This window comes from Grampus griseus, assembly GCF_964374135.1.
Source record: "Grampus griseus genome assembly, chromosome: 7".
NCBI lineage: Eukaryota > Metazoa > Chordata > Mammalia > Artiodactyla > Delphinidae > Grampus > Grampus griseus.
In genome coordinates, this window is record NC_139001.1 from 18,881,427 (window position 1) to 18,903,384 (window position 21,958).

Sequence of the window (21,958 nt, forward strand, 5' to 3'; positions counted from 1 at the left end):
AAGCTGAGAATTATGCTTTATTCGGCAAACTTTCTGAGGACTTAAGCCCAGAAGGCAGCCTCTCAGCTACCTCTGAGGGACAGCTCCAAAGAGGTGAGGGAGGAGCCAGGATACGTAGCAGTCTGCAACAAAAACCAGGTAGTCGAAACATCAAAAGCTTACTGTTATTAAAGAGAACTGGACATCTCAAGTTAATGAATTTAGTGCTTTCCTATGTATGCAAGAGTCTGGGCTCAGTGAAATCATTCCTCTGATATGCACCTTAGCTATCTAGGGCCAGTATCCTGTTCTTTTCCATCCTGAATTCCCTCACAGTGGGCCGTTGGGGGCAGCCCCATTGGCCGATGGCTTGATGACCACAACATCCTGTGTCAACTGATACGGCAGGAGACATTTTTCGTCCACACCAGCCTTCCCTCAGTCTTCAGGGCTGAATGCCCTTCGATCCTCTCGGCACAGGAATGGAGGTCTACACAGAGCTGCCACGGGGCTCCCTCCCTCCCTATGTTTCCTATGTCCCCTGATAGGCATAAGTCCCTGTGTCCTGAGACAGTTTCCCCTCGCCTCTGGGTTCTGACCCATGTGGCCGTTCTGTCCGCCCTCCTTATAAAAGAGTTGCAGAATATAAAACCTCCTCACTGCAACCTAGAAGGGGCTGCTCTGAGGCCACCTCCCACTCACCTCCCTAGCTCACCTGGGAGGCTGTCAGGAGACAGTTTCTTATCACTGCCCGGGTTTTGCAGAGGGGTGAGCAGAAAGCCCACACAGAAAAGAGCTGCAGAATATAAAACTCCTTAGCTACAGTCTAGAAGGGTCTCCTCAGCAACAGGGTACCCTGCAACTCGCAGCACAGTCAACTGATTGAAAGAGTTTCGGGGCTGTCCTTCGAGGGTGTGTGGCACAGCATCACAGGGAGCTGGTGCCTTTGCCTCTCTCATCCTTTCACTATGTGAGCAATAAAATGTCTAAATCTAAAAGTGGCTGTTACAGCTTTACTGATTGAATCAGTCAGGCCTTAGCCTTGCCTTGTCTTGTATGTGTGAGCTCGACATCTTCTCATCAGTTAAACAAGGGAATTATACTACTAATTGATTCCAGAGGTGCTCTGTGGCTAGCCTGTATGTTAAGGTAGATAACACAAAGCAGCTCCTGGCAACCATTACCCAAATTCTAGGTATAGTGCCTAGAACACACTAATCCACCTCCAGGGCAACGGGTGGTAACCTGGGTGTGCAGACAGGCTGGGGGGTGGAGGGGATGGAGAGCTGAAATCCTATGCAATATGCTGTGCATATACATAAATTTCTGCTGCAGAGAAGCGCCATGGCTTTCAGGTTTTCAAAGGGTGGGGGACCTAAACAAAGTTAGAAACACAGCTGTAGGTTATGATAAAGCTTTTTCTCCTTTACCAAATTCTAGTCAGGCTCCTCAGCCCTCTTCTCAATGAAGCCCCAACATTGGCCGTTTTTTTGTTGTTGTTTGTTTTTTTATAGTTTGTACTTAGTTTCAGAACATGTTTTTTTTTTTTAACATCTTTATTGGAGTATAATTGCTTTACAATGGTGTGTTAGTTTCTGCTTTATAACAAAGTGAATCAGCTATACATATACATATATCCCCATATCTCCTCCCTCTTGCATCTCCCTCCCACCCTCCCTATCCCATCCCTCTAGGTGGTCACAAAGCACCGAGCTGATCTCCCTGTGCTATGCGGTTGCTTCCCACTAGCTATCTATTTTACATTTGGTAGTGTATATATGTCCATGCCACTCTCTCACTTCGTCCCAGCTTACCCTTCCCCCTCCCAGTGTCTTCAAGTCCATTCTCTACGTCTGCGTCTTTATTCCTGTCCTGCCTCGAGGTTCTTCAGAACCATGTTTTTTTTTTTTTTAGATTCCATATATATGTGTTAGCATATGGTATTTGTTTTTCTCTTTCTGACACACTTCACTCTGTATGACAGACTCTAGGCCCATCCACCTCACTACAAATAACTCAATTTTGTTTCTTTTTATGGCTGAGTAATATTCCATTGTATATGTGTGCCACATCTTCTTTATCCATTCATCTGTCGATGGACACTTAGGTTGCTTCCATGTCCTGGTTATTGTAAATAGAGCTGCAATGAACATTGTGGTACATGACTCTTTTTGAATTATGGTTTTCTCAGTGTATATGCCCAGTAGTGGGATTGCTGGATCATATGGTAGTTCTATTTTTAGTTTTTTAAGGAACCTCCATACTGTTCTCCATAGTGGCTGTATCAATTTACATTCCCACCAACAGTGCAAGAGGGTTCCCTTTTCTCCACACCCTCTCCAGCATTTATGGTTTGTAGATTTTTTGATGATGGTCACTCTGACTGGTGCGAAGTGATACCTCATTGTAGTTTTGATTTGCATTTCTCTAATGATTAGTGATGTTGAGCATCCTTTCATGTATTTGTTGGCAATCTGTATATCTTCTTTGGAGAGATGTCTATTTAGGTTTTCTGCCCATTTTTGGATTGGGTTGTTTGTTGTTTGGATATTGAGCTTGTAAATTTTGGGGATTAATACTTTGTCAGTTGCTTCATTTGCAAATATTTTCTCCCATTCTGAGGGTTGTCTTTTCGTCTTGTTTATGGCTTCCTTTGCCGTGCAAAAGTTTTTAAGTTTCATTAGGTCCCATTTGTTTATTTTTATTTTTATTTCCATTTCTCTAGGAGGTGGGTCAAAAAGGATCTTGCTGTGATTTATGTCATAGAGTGTTCTGCCTACGTTTTCCTCTAAGAGTTTTATAGTGTCTGGCCTTACATTTAGGTCTTTAATCCATTTTGAGTTTATTTTTGTGTATGGTGTTAGGGAGTAATCTAATTTCATTCTTTTACATGTAGCTGTCCAGTTTTCCCAGCACCACTTATTGAAGAGACTGTCTTTTCTCCATTGTATATCCTTGCCTCCTTTATCAAAAATAAGGTGACCATATGTGCATGGGTTTATCTCTGGGCTTTCTATCTTGTTCCATTGATCTGTATTTCTGTTTTTGTGCCAGTACCATACTGTCTAGATTACTGTAGCTTTGTAGTATAGTCTGAAGTCCAGGAGCCTGATTCCTCCAGCTCCGTTTTTCCTTCTCAAGATTGCTTTGGCTATTTGGGGTCTTTTGTGTTTCCATACAAATTGTGAGATTTTTTGTTCTAGTTCTGTGAAAAATGCCATTGATAGTTTGATAGGGATTGCATTGAATCTGTAGATTGCTTTGGGTAGTAGAGTCATTTTCACAATGTTGATTCTTCCAATCCAAGAACATGCTATATCTCTCCATCTGTTTGTATCATCTTTAATTTCTTTCATCAGTGTCTTACAGTTTTCTGCATACAGGTCTTTTGTCTCCTTAGGTAGGTTTATTCCTAGGTATTTTATTCTTTTTGTTGCACCAACATTGAACTTGAACACACTAACATAGTTTCTAACAGCTCAAAGTCACAACGCTAGAGTGACCTTCATCCCTAGGATGAAACCCTCCTTAAAGTGCCTACTTGAGAAAACTCAAGGCTGCCAAGGAATGTCCTGTTTGTTCCAGCCGTCATCTGAAGATAGAGCCCCTGTCTCCCAGTCTCCATGGAAGGGTGCTTATCGATAAGATAAGCACCAGTTAGCAAACCCAAGTGAGTTTCACATGGACCAACCCCCACCCCAATTCCTGCTTTTTGTCATTTTTCACTTCCCTGACTCTTTTCAGGCCCCTGCCATCCCACACCCCACTCCCTCACTCTCCCTTTAAAACGCCAGTCACCTCTGCACAAATTGGAAAGGCAATAATCTCTTTCCACTACTGTCAGTAGTTCCTGAATCTGTTTTCACCACTTTAACTAATGCCCAACTGTGCTTATCTTTGACAGTTGTGTGGACCTTAAGAACTCAAAATATAACACTGAGCCAAAAAGTGGAAACAATGCAAATATCATCAGCAGATGGATGGATGAACAAAGTGGGGTATATCCTTATGATGCAATATTATTCATCCATTAAAAAGGAATAAAGTACTGACATCCATGTACAACATGGATGAACCTTGAAAGCATCATGCTAATAAAAGAAGCCTTTCACAATAGATTACATATTGAATGAGTCCACTTATATGAAATGTCCGTAACAGGCAAATCCATAGAGACAGAAAGTAGATTAGTGGTTGCCAGGGACTGATGAGGGAATGGGGAGCGGGGAGTTCCTGCCAAAGAGTATGAGGTTTCTTTCTGGGGTGATTAAAATATTCTAAAATTGATGTGGTGATGGTTGCACAACTCTGTGAATATACTAAAAACCACTTAATTGTTCAATGGGTGAGTTGTATGGTATGTGATTATATCTCAATAAAGTTGTTACAAGAAAAAAACACATTATAATCATCTAAAATCTCCCCTCAAAAAAATTGATACTGCATTGCGATGTTTTATTCTCCTACTTAGAGGGCTGTTTGGTTTACTGATAGTGGGTTCCTTAAGAAGGCTCTCAGCACAGAAAAACAACACTAAAACAGCAAGTAAATAGTCCTGAGGACAAAAGTGAACTCACAAATACCAAGTATTGTTTTGCCAGTGTCAACAAACCTGGCACGAAAAGCTGGCAGCCATCAGGTAGATAAACAGAAGGAGAGATGTAACTTCAAGCACAGGCCTCTCTTTTGCCTACACTGATGAATGCCAGAAAGAAGGCATCATTCAGGGTCAAAGGTGACGAGGAATCCAGCTGGCACAGCCATGACTCAGTGCTGTCCAAGTGTCAAGAGGAGTTTAGCCCCAACCCCCTCAACAAGTGGAATTCATATTTCCAAGTGACAGAGGGTGCTAAATAACTAACAGCATTCCCAAGTTCTGCTTGCTCTGAACCTTGTCTTGAATGCTTTTCTCTAAGATCAGACCAAGCCAGAGGCACCATTTGAACTCATGATGAGCAGAATTACTTGTATTTTTATTATGAAGATTTTAATGTGGATAATTAAAGAAAATAACATTATAAACACTCATGTACACTTATGTGTACCCTCCCTCCAGAATGTGTACACTTATGTACCCTCCCTCCAGAATTAAGAACTGTTAATATTTGTCATATTTGCTTCAAATCTTTTTAAAAAATGAAAACATTTCATAAAAGAGATAGCTAGTGGGAAGCAGCCGCATAGCACAGGGGGATCAGCTCAGTGCTTTGTGACCACCTAGAGGGGTGGGATAAAGAGGGTGGGAGGGAGACGCAAGAGGGAGGGGATATGGGGATATATGTATATGTATAGCTGATTCACTTTGTTATAATGCAGAAACTACATCATTGTAAATCAATTATACTCCAATAAAGATGTTAAAAAAAATACGTCAACAAAAAAAAAAAGAAAGAAAAGAAAACATTTCAGATTCAAAGTCCTCTTCTTATCTTTCCCTTTGCCCTCCCTCCCCAGAGCAACCACTATCTTGAATTTGAAATGTGCTCTTTCTGTCAATATTTATATAATTTTATTGCATCACAATGATAGCCCATATTATTTTCACGGGGTTGTTAATTTATGGAAATAGTATTCTACAGTACATATAATTCTATACTCAACTTTGGTTCTGAGTTCTATTTTTTTAATTGAAGTATAGTTGATTTACACTGTTCTGTTAGTTTCTGGTGTACAGCAAAGTGATTCAGTTATATATAATAACTCAGATTCTTTTCTCATATAGGTTATCACAAGATACTAAATATAGTTCCCTGTGCTACACAGTAGGTCCTTGCTGTTTACCCATTTTATATATAGTAGTGTACATCTGTTAATCCCAAACTTCTAATTTATCCCTCCCCCTCCCAAGTTCTATACTGAGATATAAAAAGTTTGTGCGTTCATTATGACTACTGCATAGTGTTCCATTGTATGAATATGTCACAATCTATTTATCCTGCTGATGGGCATTTAACATGTTTCTGAATTTTTGGTTTTATAAACAAAGCTGCAAAAAAATTGTTTTGTGCATGTGTGCAGCCATTACTTCAACATTTATAAAAATGTCTGCTTTTATGCAAGACAGAAGCACTGTCATAAAGTTACAAAGATATGTACCAGATAGGTGGACAGTAGGAATTTTCCTCTGATTTTGTACCAGAGAGAAACAATGGGCTGAGGGTAGAGGCAGATCTAAGGGTAATCCAAGAAAAGGCCTTGCCTGGGACGCCCTCAGAGAGGCTGTTAGGAAAACAGAAGCGGCACCCCCAACCTGCACCCCTCACACATCCAGAGGCAAACCTCAGTAAGCTGTGCACCTTTGCCTGCAAGCTGGGATGGTCTGGACTGGAACAATGAGAGTATTCAAGAACAAGGAGGAGATGACCAGCAATGGATGCAGAGCTAAAAAGAGGATGCAGATGCAGAAGTGGACATCAAAAGTAAGGACCCAGAGCCAAACAGGGGTACAAGAGGAAAGGCCATCAGAAGATCTCAAAATATTATGCTGGACCAGGAAGCACTAGGTCAGCCATGCCTTATCTCTTGCTCTCCATTCTTTTGTTGTTGTTTTTAAAATTGTAAAATGCAATATATATGTACACTGTTAAAATGCAAAGGGTACAAAAAGACCCAAAAGATGGTGAACTATGCCTGGGCAGGATGAAGCCAGAGGAAACTCTGGTGGAGGTCCATAGCAGTCTTGCAATATAAAGTAAGTCTTGGGACTTCCCTGGTGGCGCAGTGGTTAAGAATCCACCTGCCAATGAAGGGGACACGGGTTTGAGCTCTGGTCCAGGAAGATCCCACATGCCGCAGAGCAACTAAGCCCATGTGCCACAACTACTGAGCCTGCGCTCTAGAGCCTGCGAGCCACAACTGCTGAAGCCCATGTGGCTAGAGCCCGTGCTCTGCAACAAGAGAAGCCACCGCAATGAGAAGCCTGTGCACCGCAACGAAGAGTAGACCCCGCTCACCACAACTAGAGAAAGCCTGCATGCTGCAATGAAGACCCAAAGCAGCCATAAATACATAAATAAATAAATAAATGTATTAAAAAAAAAAAAAAAGTAAGTCTTCCTCCTAACTCTCATCTCCAGACTCCAAGATCCCTACAGAGAGGCAATCATCATTACCAATTTCTTGTGTGTCCTCCCACGGATATTTTATGCACATACAAATATATATATATGAATATACCCCTCATACTTTTTATCCTCAAATGATGGCATATTATATAGTTTTGCACCTTACTTTCCTCCCATCTCTTACCAAGCAATTCATATTAATACACATAGATCTGCCCCTTTTATTTATTTATTATTATTATTATTTTTTTTTGTGGTATGCAGGCCTCTCACTGCTGTGGCCTCTCCCGCTGTGGAGCACAGGCTCCGGAAGCACAGGCTCAGCAGCCATGGCCCACGGGCCCAGCTGCTCCACAGCATGTGGGATCCTCCCGGACCGGGGCACGAACCCGTGTCCCCTGCATCGGCAGGCGGACTCCCAACCACTGTGCCACCAGGGAAGCCCTGCCTCTTTTATTTTTAATGGTTGTATAAAATTCCATTGTATGAATGTACTGTAATTTATTTAATTAGTTCCCTACTGGGATATGTAAGTCATTCTAACGTTTCCCAATCAGAAATATTGCTATCTTGAAAAGTGTGTAATATTTCTTGGACCACAAATTTTATCTGTAAGATAAAAATTCTGGCAGTGCATTTGCTAAGTTGGTATGACTTACACTTTATACCTTAATACCTAGTTTCAGATTTCCCATCCCTGAGGCTTTAAAGCGCTACATTAGATTCCACCAGAGTCTCAAGGACAGTCTGTAAACATCTGCCAGATGAGACTGAAAAACACTCAAGCAAGTCAAGGTAACTGGAGGATAATCTCTGGAAGGCTTGACGGTAACATGAGTACTGGGAAAGAAAATCCATCTGATCAATGGTATTAGCCAAACTGAAGAAAGAATGTGTTAACAGGATGGGAGTGGCCATTACAAAACCCAGAAGAAGGAGCCAAAGAGCAAAAATAGGCAGCATTTATCTCTGAAGAGAGAGAGATACTTAATCTAATGGACAGGCACCAGAGAAGCACATTCAACCAGGTTTCTTTCTCCAAGGCCTAGATGAAATTTTTTTCCATACAATTCTACTGCTTTAGTTCTGGGGTCCCTGCACACCAAGCGGTCCGCTAATGTAGTTACTAATTTCTCTCCCTAGGTATGTGGATTCTAGGAAGAAGTTAGGTGTATTAAAGAAGGCCACATATTTTTTGACATCTCTCCCATTAATAGGTCAGGTCCACATCTTCTTCTCTAGAATCTGGGTGGGCTCTGTAACTGTTTTGATGTGTAGAATACAGCAGGAATGATGCTATGCCAGTTTCCAGAACCAGGCTTTAAGAAACTGGCAACTTCCACTTTCTGTCTCTTGGAATATTCACTCTGGGGGAAACCAGGACCCTGTAAGAAGTCTGACTATGCAGAGACTCCCATGCTGTGAGGAAGCCCAGGTTAGCCATGTGGTGAAAGAAATAGCCATTCTGGCCAAACCAGCCCAGGCATCCAACATGCAATTGAAGAAGCCATCTTGGAAATTCCAACCCCAGCAGATGTGACATGGAGAAAAGCTAAGGAAGCCAGCCAAAAACCAGACCTGAGGCCTAAACATATGGCCCCACTTGAGCCATCCCAGCCATCTTCAGCCATTCAAACTACAGCCCCACTCCACTGTGAAGCAGAGATAAGCCATTTTTGATGTGCACCGCACAAATTCCTGACTCACAAAATCATGAGTATAACAAAATGTTGTTTTAAGCCATTATGTTTTGGGATAGTTTGTTAGGTAGGAATAACTAGAATAGGGGGCTTCTATGTGATGGGGTATAAGATACCTGGGAGGGCTAATTTTGTAAATAAATACTCCAATCCACAATTTGTTTCTGTGTGTTTGGCCAATATGGGTCAGTCCCCAATAGTCTACCCATGCTGAATGAACTGACAGAATTTAGTTTCTGAACCTAGAAAGCTAAGACCTGATGGGCCAGTTTGATCAATCTGCCCACCTCCCTCACTGTCTCTTTTTCACTCTATCTTAGGTCAAACAACTCAGATCAGGGAGCTGAGAAGAATCTCACAAAGAAGTTTACCACTAGATGTAGCTACTGCTCAGTACCACTCATAGCCCTTTGACTGGTACATGAAATGTATTCATTCATCAAACATTATCAAGAACCTCCCCTGTACCCAGAACTGTGCCTGGTGCTGGGGGACATAGAGCTGGAAAAGGCATAGGCCCTCAGAGGTTCACAGCCCAATTTCTAAGTTATATTAACAGGTAATGATAAGAAACATGTGCCCTTAAATATGTGACAGATTTAAAGGGAGAAATATATAACAATATAATAATAGTAGGAGACTTTAATACCCCACTTCATCATCCACACAGAAAATCAATACAGAAACATTGGCCTTAAATGACACATTAAACCAGATGAACTTAACAGACATATACAGAATATTGTACCCAAAAGCAACAGAATACATTCTTTTCAAGCACACATGGAACATTCTCCAGGATACATCAAATGTTAGGCCACAAAACAAAACTTAATAAATTTAAGAAGACTGAAATCCAATCAGGCATCTTTTCCCACACAATTGTAGGAAACTAGAAATCAACTGCAAGGACTTCCCTGGTGGCGCAGTGGTTAAGAATCCACCTGCCAATGCAGGGGACACAGGTTTGAGCCCTGGTCCGGGAAGATCCCACATGCCGTGGAGCAACTAAGCCCGTGCACCACAACTACTGAGCCTGCGCTCTAGAGCCCATGAGCCACAACTACTGAGCCCGCATGCCACAACTACTGAAGCCCGTGCGCCTAGAGCCCGTGCTCTACAACAAGAGAAGCCACCGTAATGAGAAGCCCGCACACTGCAATGAACGGTAGCCCCTGCTTGCCGCAACCAGAGAAAGCCCATGCGCAGCAACAGAGACCCAATGCAGCCAGAAATAATTTAATTAATTCATTAATTAATTTTAAAAAAGAGAAATAAACTGCAAGAAGAAATCTGGAAAATTCACAGATATGTGGAGATTAAACAACATGTAATGAGGTATAAGATCCCTCATGCTGTGAGGAAGCCCAGGTTAGCCATGTGGTGAAAGAAATAGCCATTCTGGCCAAACCAGCCCAGGCATCCAACATGCAATTGAAGAAGCCATCTTGGAAATGAACAACCACTAGGTCAAAAGAGAAATTTAAAAAAATACTAAAGATGAATGAAAATGTAAAACACAACATAGCAAAACTTAAAGTGAGGGGTGCCTGGGAAAGGAGGCTGGGACCTCGAACATCTGCTGGAGGAATTTAAAGCTGATTCCCCAGGACCTGTAGGGATTCCTGAGCAGGGGAGCAATTAATCAAACATACTTTTAGGGGCACTGACATGGCAGTGTGCATGGATAGATTGTCAGGGCAGATCAAGCAGTAAGGGAGACCAAGCAGGAGGGAACACCCAGACACCACCCCTTCCCAGAGTCCCTATGGGGCTGCTCATGCTGCCAGCCGAGCTGCAGACAAGCAAGGAGGCCGACCTGGCGGTGGAGCTGCTGGAGCTGCTGGAGCTGGAAGCGATATCCTCTGTGCTGGGCAGAACAAAGCCCGCCAGGTTCAGAAGGTCACGGATCATCTGGCCTTTGATGCTGATGTCCAGTGGAGGGTGGGAATGGAGGCTTCAGGGAAAGGATGCAAAGAATGGCAAAAGCCAAAACTTATGGGAAGCAGCAAAAGTAGTTCCAAGAAGGAAGTTCACAGCAATAAATGCCTACATTAAGAAATAAGAAAGATTAAAAAAAATAAGAAAGAAAGAGAGAGAGAGAAAGATCTCAAATAACCTAACTTTATACCTCAAGGAACTAGAAAAAGGACAAATTAACCTCAAAGTTAGTAGAAGGAACCATAAACAAGACAAAAAGACAACCCTCAGAATGGGAGAAAATATTTGCAAATGAAGCAACTGACAAAGGATTCATCTCCAAAATAAACAAGCAGCTCATGCAGCTCAATATCAAAAAAACAAACACCCCAATCAAAAAATGGCTGGGGGCTTCCCTGGTGGCGCAGTGGTTGGGAGTCCGTCTGTCGATGCAGGGGACGTGGGTTCGTGCCCCGGTCCGGGAAGATCCCACATGCCGCGGAGCGGCTGGGCCCGTGAGCCATGGCCGCTGAGCCTGCGTGTCCGGAGTCTGTGCTCCGCAACGGGAGAGGCCACAACAGTGAGAGGCCCGCGTACTGCAAAAAAAAAAAAAAAAAAAAAAAAAAAAATGTCTGGAAGACCTAAACAGATGTTTCTCCAAAGAAGACATACAGGTGGGCAACAAAAGCATGAAAAGATGCTCAACATCACTAATTATTAGAGAAATGCAAATCAAAACTACAATGAGGTATCGCCTCACACTGGTCAGAATGGCCATCATCAAAAAATCTAGAAACAACAAATGCTGGAGAGGGTGTGGAGAAAAGGGAACCCTCTTACACTGTTGGTGGTAATGTAAATTCATACAGCCACTATGGAGAACAGTATGGAGCTTCCTTAAAAAACTAAAAATAGAACTACCATATGACCCAGCAATCCTACTACTGGGCATATATCCAGAGAAAACCATAATTCAAATTGACACATGCACCCCAATGTTCATTGCAGCACTATTTACAATAGCCAGGACATGGAAGCAACCTAAATGCCCATCAACAGAGGAATGGATAAAGAAGATATGGTACATATATACAATGGAATATTACTCAGCCACAAAAAGGAATGAAATTGGGTCATTTGCAGAGACGTGGATGGACCTAGAGTCTGTCATACAGAGTGGAGTAAGTCAGAAAGAGCAAAACAAATATCGTATATTAATGCATATATGTGAACTCTAGAAAAATAGTATAGATAATTTTATTTGCAAAGCAGAAAGACAGACACAGAGGTAGAGAACAAAAGTATGGATACCAAGGGGGAAAGGGCTGGGGGATGAATTGGGAGATTGGGATTGACAAATATACACTAGTGATACTATGTATAAAATAGATAACTAGTGAGAACATACTGTTTAGCACAAGGAACTCTACTCAGTGCTCTGTGGTGACCTAAATGGGAAGGAAATCCAAAAAAGAGGGGATATATGTATATGTATAGCTGATTCACTTTGCTGTACAGCAGAAACTAACACAGCATTGTAAAACAACTATACTCCAATAAAAATTAATTTAAAAAAGTTAGTAGAAGGAAGGAAATAACAAAGATCTGAGCAGAAATAAATCAGAGACTAAAAAGACAATAGAAAAGATCACTGAAACTAAGAGATGGCTTTTTAAAAAGCTAAACAAAATAAACAAACCTTTAGCTAGACTCACCAAGAAAAAAAGAGGACTCAGATAAATAAAATCGGAAATGAAAGAAGAGACGTTACAACTGATACCACAGAAACACAAAGGATCACAAGAGACTATTGTGAACAATTATATGCCAACAAATTGAACAACCTAGAAGAAATGGATAAATTCCTAGAAACATACATTGTACCAAGACTGAAGCATGAAGAAACAGAAAATCTGAGCAGATCAATTATTAGTATAAAGACTGAATCAGTCACCAAAACCTCCTAACAAACAAAAGTCAAAGACCAGACGGCTTCACTGGTGAATTCTACCAAATATTTTAAAGAAGAATTAATACTAAACTTTCTCAAACTCTTCCAAAAAAAAAAAAAAAAAAAAAGAAGGGGAGGGGACAATTCCAAACCCATTTTATGAGGCTGGAATTTCCCTAATACTAAAACCAGACAAGGACAAGTACAAGAAAAGAAAATACAGGCCAATATCCCTGATGAACATAAATGAAAAAACTCTTCAATAAAATATTAGCAAACCAAATTCAACAATACATAAAAAACAACAAACAAACAAAAAAAAACATTCATCATGATCAAGAGGGATTCATTCCAGGGATGAAAGGATGGCTCAACAACTGCAAATCAATCAATGTAATACAACATATAACAAAATGAAGGATAAAAATCATAAGATCATCTCAATAGATGCAGAAGAAGCATTTGACAAAATTCCACATCGATTTATGATAAAAACTCTCATAAAACTGGGTATAGGGGCTTCCCTGGTGGTGCAGTGGTTAAGAATTCACCTGCTAATGCAGGGGTCATGGGTTCGAGCCCTGGTCCAGGAAGGTCCCACATGCCGCGGAGCAACTAAGCCCATGTGCCACAACTACTGAGCCTGCGCTCTAGAGCCCACGAGCCACAACTACTGAAGCCCACGAACCTAGAGCCCATGCTCCGCAACAAGAGAAGCCACCACAATGAGAAGCCTGCACACTGCAACAAAGAGTAGCCCCTGCTCACTGCAACTAGAGAAAGCCTGCGTGCAGCAACAAAGACCCAATGCAGCCATAAATTAAATTAATTTAAAAAAACTGGTTATAGAGAGAATGAACCTTAACATAATAAAGGTCATATATGACAAGCCCATAGTTAACATCATAGTCAATGCTGAAAAGCTGAAGGCTTTTCCTGTAAGATCAGGAAAAAGACAAGGATGGCCACTCTTGCCACTTTTATTCAACATAGTATCGGAAGTCCTAGACAGAGCAATTAGGCCAGGAAAAAAAAAAAAGCATCCAAATCAGAAAAGAAGAGGTAAAACTATCACTACCTGCAGATGACATGAGACTATATATCAAAAACCCTAAAGACTCCACCAAAACAACTGTTAGAACTAATAAATGAATTCAGTAAACTTGCAGGATACAAAATCAAAAAATCAGTTTATTTCTATTCACTAATAACAAACTATCAGAAAGAGAAATTAAGAAAACACTCCCATTTATGACTGTATCAAAAAGAATAAAATGCCCAGGAATAAATTTAACCAAAGAGGTAAAAGATCTGTACACTGAAAACCATGACATTGAAGAAAGAAATTAAAGACACAAATAAATGGGAAGATACTCCATGCTCATGGATGGGAATAATTACTATTGTTAAAATGTCCATACTACCCAAAGCAATCTACAGATTCAATGCAATTCCTACTAAAATTCCAATGGCATTTTTCACAGAAATAAATAAACAATCTTAAAATTTGTATGGAACTGCAAATGACTCTGAATAGCCAAAGCAATCTTGAGAAAGGAGAACAAAGCTGGAGGCATCATGTTTCCTGATTTCAATCTATATTACAAAGCTATAGTAATCTAAACAGTATGTTATTGGCATAAACACACACATATAGATCAGTGGAACAGAATAGAAAGCTCAGAAATAAACCCACACATACATGGTAAATTAATTTATGACAAGGGAGCAAAGAATATATAATGGAGAAAGGACAGCCTCTTCAATAAATGGTGTTGGGAAAACTGGATAGCCACATGCAAAAGAATGAAATTGGATTACTATCTTACACCATACACAAAAATTAACTCAAAATGGATTAGACTTGAACTTAAGACCTGAAACCATAAAAACCCAAGAAGAAAACATAGGTGGTAAGCTCCTTGACAGCAGTCTTGATGATGATTTTTTGAATTTGACACCAAAAGCAAAGGTAACAAAAGCAAAAATAAACAAGCAGGACTACATTAAACTAAATAGCTTCTGCACAGCAAAGGAGGCCATCAACAAAATGAAAAGACAACCTACCAAATGGGAGTAAATATTTGTAAGTCATATATCTGATAAGGGTTAATATCCAAAATATATGAAGAACTCATATAACTCAGTAGCAAAACAAACAAAATCCAATTAAAATACAGGCAGAGGATCTGATGTGACATTTTTCCAGAGACAACATACAGATGGCCAACAGGTAAATGAAAAGGTATTCAACATCACTAGTCACCAGGGAAATGCAAATCAAAACTGCAATGAGATATCACCTTGCACCGTTAGAATGGCTAAAAGACAAAAAAATAAGAGTTGGCAAGGATGTAGAGAAAAGGGAACCCTCGTGCAATGTTGGTGGGAGTGTAAATTGGTGCAGCTACTATGGAAAACAGTATGGCGGTTTCTTAAACAATTAAAAATAGCACTACCATATGATCCCACAGTCCCACTTCTGAGTATTTATCCAAAGAAAATGAAAACACTAAACTCAAAAAGATAAATGGACCCCCATGCTCACTGCAGCAGAATTTACAATAGCCAAGACATGGAAGCATGGAAGCAACCTAAGCGTCCATCAATGGATGAATGTATAAAGAAAATGCAACGCGCGCGCGCACACACCCAGAAATATTATTCAGCTACAAAAAAGAAGGAAATCCTGCCATTTACAACAACATGGATGGACCCTGAGGGAATTATGCTAAGTGAAATAAGTCAGACAGAGAAAAACAAATACTGAATGATCTCATGTGTATGTGGAATCTAAAAATTAAACAAACCAAAACAAAACTCATACATATGGAGAACCAATTGGTGGTTGCCAGAGGTGGGCATGGAAGGAGGGCAAAATGCATGAAGGTGGTCAAAAAGTACAAACTTCCAGTTATAAAATAAATAAGTGGGCGTTACAAGATTACATCCTGAGATGTGATGCACAGCATGGTGACTATAACAACACTGTATTGTATATTTGGAAGTTACTAAAAGAGTAAATCTTAAAAGTTCTCATCACAAGAAAAAAAAATTGTAACTATATATAAAAAAAAAGAAACATGATATATGAAATGACAAATATGTACAGGAAGCATTAGGGAGACACAGGAGGGGTCACCAACCCAGGTAGTCCACAATGAGAGCTACAGAATAGACAGCTGATCTCATCATTCTCAGGGTCAACATCTTTGAAAGATATCGATTTGTTACATAAATTTACATATAAATTTAACATATGTTCACATTTCACTTTTTCAGCACTCTTGTCATTATTTTAGTTAGAAAAGAGAAAGGAACTGGCATTTATGGACTAGCAAGGCTTTCACATGTCCCAATTCCCACTCCAACCCCTTAAAGTCCTACAATGCTTCCCTAAGCTGATTTTATTAATTTTATGTGTGATACGCCGTTTTGGACAACTGAGGGTGCAGGAGACATTATGGTCAGCTGCCCTTATGTCATTTCCTGTCCTCTTCCTTGTGCAGCAGGCACCTGTTTAGGTGGCAGGGCCCCCAACCCCAGCTTTAGGAGTACGCCTGCATGAGTCTAAGCTAGAGTACACCTATGGCCACTATGATGGATTCAGGAATGGGCAATTAACCCAAGCCAGTCAACTAAATTCTGTGAGACAGCAGAGCCAAGAGAACTGCAGAACAGAACTGTGGCTTTGATGGTCTCGTGAATCACTAGAGCAAACTATACCTGAAGGGCACACAACTATTAGACTTTTCCATTATAGGAACCAATAAAGCTGCTTTATAGTTTGAGCTGGTGAGAGTGGCAACCAAATGGATTTGAACTGATACAAAGTGGGTCACTGGAAGCATCCTCTTTCTCAATAGGGGTATTAACTGGCTTTTATAGATGTGCAGCACTCCGCTGTTTACTAACTCACACCAGCCACATGTAGTGGGAAGGGCTAATATATTTCCCATGGAGCAGCCCAGGTTCATGTGATTCCAGATCTTTGGGATACAAAGGCTGGAGCCAGGAGGCTCTGCAAAATTCTAGTCTGGCCTCTCCTTTAAAAGTCCACACAGGGGGACTTCCCTGGAGGCGAAGTGGTTAAAAATCCGCCTGCCAGGGCAGGAGACACGGGTTCGAGCCCTGGTTCGGGAAGATCCCACATGCCGCACAGCAACTAAGCCCATGTGCCACAACTACTGAGCCCACATGCTACAACTACTGAAGCCCACAGGCCTAGAGCCCGTGCTCCACAACAAGAGAAGACACCACAATGAGAAGCCCGCACACCGCAACGAAGAGTAGCCCCCATTCGCCACAACTAGAGAAAGTCAGAGCGCAGCAACGAAGACCCAATGCAGCCAAAAATAAATTAATTTAAAAAAATAAAATAAAAGGTCAAACAGGGACTTCCCTCGTAGTCCAATGGTTAGGACTCCGTGCTCCCAATGCAGGGGGCCCGGGTTCCATCCCTAGTCAGGGAACTAGATCTCACACGCCACAACTAAAAGAGCCCACATGCCGCAACTAAAAAGATCCTGGACGCCGCAATGAAGATCCCCACGAAGATCCCGTGATCCTGTGTGCTGCAGCTAAGACCCAGCACAGCCAAATAAATAAATATTTTTTTAAAAATGAAAAATAAATAAATGGCCACACACTCCTGGCTTTCTCCTGCTTCCTCCTCCACTTCCTAGGGCAGTTGAGAATTTCTTGGTAGTTACCACTACAGAGATAGTCCTGAGCAAAACTTCCCAATAAACTTTCCCTGAAAAATGGTGAGAAATCCTTAGTCCCCACCCTTGGGGCATTCACGGGGCTGCTCACGTTTCTAGAGGTTAAATCAAGCAGGGGAAGCTTTCAGGACACTGGTTTCTTGGCTTACTTGGTTTCTTGGAGCTGAGCACACAGGGAATAATTTATTTTTAACCATCTCCGAGTACCTTGTGACCTGCCTACCATGCCTCAGAAACATGAACCCAACGGAGAAGACCCTAGGGGAGATGGCAGCAGCCCAGGCAGGTGCAGAGAAACTGTGTTCAGTCTGGACCTTCAAACCCTCACAGTCATTTTTCTCCCTCATCATTAACTCCCAGTCCAACTTTCCCTGGGGGGGTGGCTCAGATAATGCCATACCCTTTGTCACCCGAGGCCCTCTCTGCCTCTCCTGTCCAATCCATCCTACTGTACACACCATAACCTGGACAGTGTCCCCTGGAGGCCATCTTCACCCCATGCCTGCTCAATAGCTCACCATGGCTCCTCAGAAGAACCAGGGCCCTTAGTCTGGCCTTCAGTATCCTCCTCGAAGGCCTGTTGTATCCCAAGTCCCCACAGCTCCTCCTCATTTTTTACTACTGCCCAGCACAGCCACCTGGTGACCAGTCTGTTCATCAGCCCAGCCCAAGGCCTGTCTACTCCAGTCAATCACTGACAACCACAAATGTGCCTGGATGGCATGCTCGAATCAAAGGTCCCACTCCTTCCCCAGCCCTGGACTGGCTTCTCCTCCCAGGGCACTCAGCTTTCTTTCTGAAATTAGCTGTTTGCTGATTTGTTTACTCCCTTGTTACCCCTCTTCCCCAAAGAAGCATTTAACCCCCACGTGGGTATTGGCCACATCTCACTGAAGCTCAGCTCTTGGAAAAATGCCTAGGGCAGAGTGGGTGCGTTAATATTTGTTAATAGTCATCAGAAAGACAAATTCCACATGAATCTCTTCGGTTCACTTCCTAAAACCTCTCCAACTTAACCAACATTGGATTTTCCAGTCTCTGTCCATTGACAGTGGGCGATCCATCCATCCCTGCCTCATATCAGTGTTCCACTGGATAAAACCTTCTTACTGGACTTTGATTTCTTAATAACAAAAATGTACCTTTTCCTTAATGTCTATGATTTTGCTTTCACTCTCTGAGCAATGACATCTTTTTCTCCATTAAGGGGAAATTTACCCTGCAAATCGCCAAACCTCTGTAATCCTCCAGAAGCCATTTCCTCTGGAAGAAGTCTGTGGTAGCCGATATCACCATAAATATCACCACAGATAAGTGGTTCTATAACATCTGGCAGCTTATACACTTGCATGTGCTATTCTATTACCAAGACAGCTCCCTTCTACAACCTCTGTCCACTTTATTTTTTTTAATGTTTGAAATATTAATTTTATTAAGAAAGCATTTGATAGTTGTATTAGATCATATAATCAATCACTTCATTTTTAAATGATGTGGCCTGAGGATACAATTAAAATATGGACTTTCCGGGCTTCCCTGGTGGCGCAGTGGTTCAGAGTCTGCCTGCTGATGCAGGGGACACGGGTTCGTGCCCTGGTCCAGGAAGATCCCACATACCGCGGAGCGGCTGGGCCCGTGAGCCATGGCCGCTGAGCCTGCACGTCCGGAACCTGTGCTCTGCAACGGGAGGGGCCACAACAGTGAGAGGCCCGCGTACCGGAAAAAAAAAAAAAAAAAAAAAAATATATATATATATATATATATATATATATGTATATATGGACTTTTCTTTGATTCAACAAATATTTGAGCATCTACAAGTGCCAGGCTTGGAGATACAGGCCAAACAGGAGGACCCCTGCTCTCACAGGGCTTACATTCTTGCAAGAGGGCAATATTAAAGAAATGTTTATATTACTTATAAACATATAACACAGGGGCTTCCCTGGTGGCGCAGTGGTTGAGAATCTGCCTGCCAATGCAGGGGACAGGGGTTCGAGCCCTGGTTCGGGAAGATTCCCACGTGCCACGGAGCAACTAAGCCCGTGCGTCACAACTGCTGAGCCTGCGCTCTAAAGCCCACGAGCCACAACTACTGAAGCCTGCGCGCCTAGAGCCCGTGCTCCGCAACAAGAGAAGCCACCGCAATGAGAAGCCCGCGCACCGCAAAGAAGAGTAGCCCCCACTCGCCGCAACCAGAGAAAGCCTGCGTACAACAACGAAGACCCAGAGCAGCCAAAAATAAATAAATTAAAAATTAATAAATTTTAAAAAACATATAACACAGAGGAAGTGACAGAGAAAGAAGATGGTGCTTTACCGGAGCACTTTAACAGGTGTCTAACCCAGCCCAGGGAAATCACAGAGACAAAAACAAGTGTTTAAGTAGAAGGGTGAAGACAACAGTTCAGGCAGAGGGAACCTCCTAGACCCTAAGGCGGGGGAAGGACTTTCTAGACTTAAGGAATTGGAAGAAGTCTAGAATGGGTGGAGTACCCAGTGTGAAAAGAGAAGTCAAGGAGATGAGACTGAATCTCAACCTCTGTCCACTTTAAACCTAGCCTCCCAAATCACCTCTAGTCCAGTGCCCTCCTGCTTCATACCACCCCTTGACCTGTTCATTTCAGTTCATAGCCCCTACAGATTCCCAAGGTATGACCACAGCCCCACTCGGTCCCGAGCTAAACGTGTCCTTCACTTTTTGTCCAACGTCTCCCCATCCCCAACTTCTCTGTCCGGGTGCGCACCACATCCCCTGGTCGCGAGGCCCCCAGCTCGGTTACCTGGAGCTGGTGCAAGTGCAGAACGTAGCCTTGCACCAACAGCTGGAATAAGAGACGCAGCCGCCCTGGCCCTGAAAGCTCCTCTAGGCTCCGCAGCCTCCGATCGCCAGGCCCGGTTCCGGGAGCCTCGGCTGCCTGGGCCGCAGGCAGGGAGCTGGGGATCGCGGCCTTGGCTCTGGCCCCGTGGGAGCCGAGGCCAGGGAGAGCCACCCGCGTCCCCAGCAGCGCCCACCGCAGCCTTGCGCAGCCCAGCGTACCCATACGATTCATGGCTCGCGCCGCCACGCCTTTGGATAGCGAATACAGAGCGCCAGCAACTTGTCCAGAGACAAAACAGCAGGGGCGGGTTCAAGGGTACCGGTAGCGCAGGGCGGGCCGGACGAAGGTTGACCAGGCCTCTTACTGCTCACTTTTCCTTGCGGTCTTCAGTCCCTCCAAATAGGACCTAAGGGACTCGCAGAAGTCACCCTTTCCAACTGTAAGCCTCCTGGCTCGGGGAGGGGCCGGACAACGCCAAGGCAGAAGATGCACGGGGGACTTACGGGAGACCCACAGAGCGCTGACGATGGCCGCCTCTTCCGCGACTCCCCCACCTCGCACTTCCGCGAACTCTCGAGGAGAACTTGAAGCTCGCTTGGTCTTAATTCCCGGCAGGAGTGCGGCAAAGTTCTCGGCAGCCCGGGAGCCTTCCAAGACGGGGAGGCCGGTTCGCCATCCCAGAGCGCCAGCGTCTCAGCTGATCTCACTTCCCGGAGGGACCAGGAACCGACTTCTGAGATTAAACCGGCCGCTGGCTTTTCCTGATAGCCTCCAGTGTTGATCCCGGAGTCTGAGGGCTGAGCGAGGAAAGAGCAAAAAATCCCCCTGTGCAGAAAAGCAAAGAGCAAAAAACCCGACCCTGTCTCCAGGGTCATCTGATTCCTGGAGGGAGGAAGCCAAACAAATTTAAATATTAGGGTTTTCAAAAAATGCAGTTCTACCCCTCTCTCTCCCCACCACCCACATACTCCCTGGTCTGCTGAGGCAGGATTTCTCAAACTGCAGGTTGAGACCAGATTTAGTGAATGTGACCAAAATTATCTTTTAATAAGATGGAATAGAACAAAATAGTACAGAAAATATTGCAAGAAGGAAAAGTATTATTTCATGAATTCTTTGTTTCATATATGTATATTCAAAGTACAAGTTTCAAAAAGTTAAAAACATAACTCATACACGAGCTCAAAGCTTATTCAACCCATTAGAGGTAGAACCAGCAGAATGATAAAGCTTTTTCTAAGACCATTTGAAGAATTGGTTATTTACAGGCAGCCAGAGGCAGAAAAGGCATATTAAGTTCAAGGGGCAACAATTAGACTGACAGCTGATGTAGCTAGGTGTGGATTTCTTTTCATTTATCCCCTTAGGGGTCAGAGAGTTTCTTGACTCTATGACTGAATATCTTTCATCAGTTTTGGAAGTTTTCAGATATTCAAACATTCCTTTTACCCCATTTATTTTTCTTCTCTCCTAGGACTTCAAATTATATATATATATGTTAGACTTTCTGACTGTATCCTCCCTCTTACCCTCTCTTCTGTATTGTTCTATCATTTTGTCTCTTCTAACTCATTCTCTATTCAGCTGTGTCTGATGTTAAATCTATCCATTGAATTTTAAATTTCTATTATTGTATTTCTCAGTTTTTCAACTTTAGTTTTTTTCAAATCTGTCCTTTTTAAAATATTTCTAGTTTTATGCCAAAATTCTTAATGTTATTTTTTTTTTAAATAAATTTATTTATTTTTTGTCTGCATTGGGTCTTCGTTGCTGTGCACAGGCTTTCTCTAGTTGCGGC

General features: G+C 42.6%; 1 protein-coding gene across 1 annotated transcript in view; it reads right to left on the reverse strand.

The window, feature by feature from the left end:
* CYP27A1 (cytochrome P450 family 27 subfamily A member 1) overlaps positions 1-20,512 on the reverse strand; it is a 42,737-nt gene extending 22,225 nt beyond the window's left edge. The window contains exon 1 of the mRNA XM_082658426.1: positions 20,122-20,512. Coding sequence (XP_082514552.1) covers positions 20,122-20,391 — 270 coding nt within the window. The 5' untranslated portion in view covers positions 20,392-20,512. The remainder of the gene's footprint in view (positions 1-20,121) is intronic.
* Between the last annotated feature and the right edge of the window lie 1,446 nt (positions 20,513-21,958).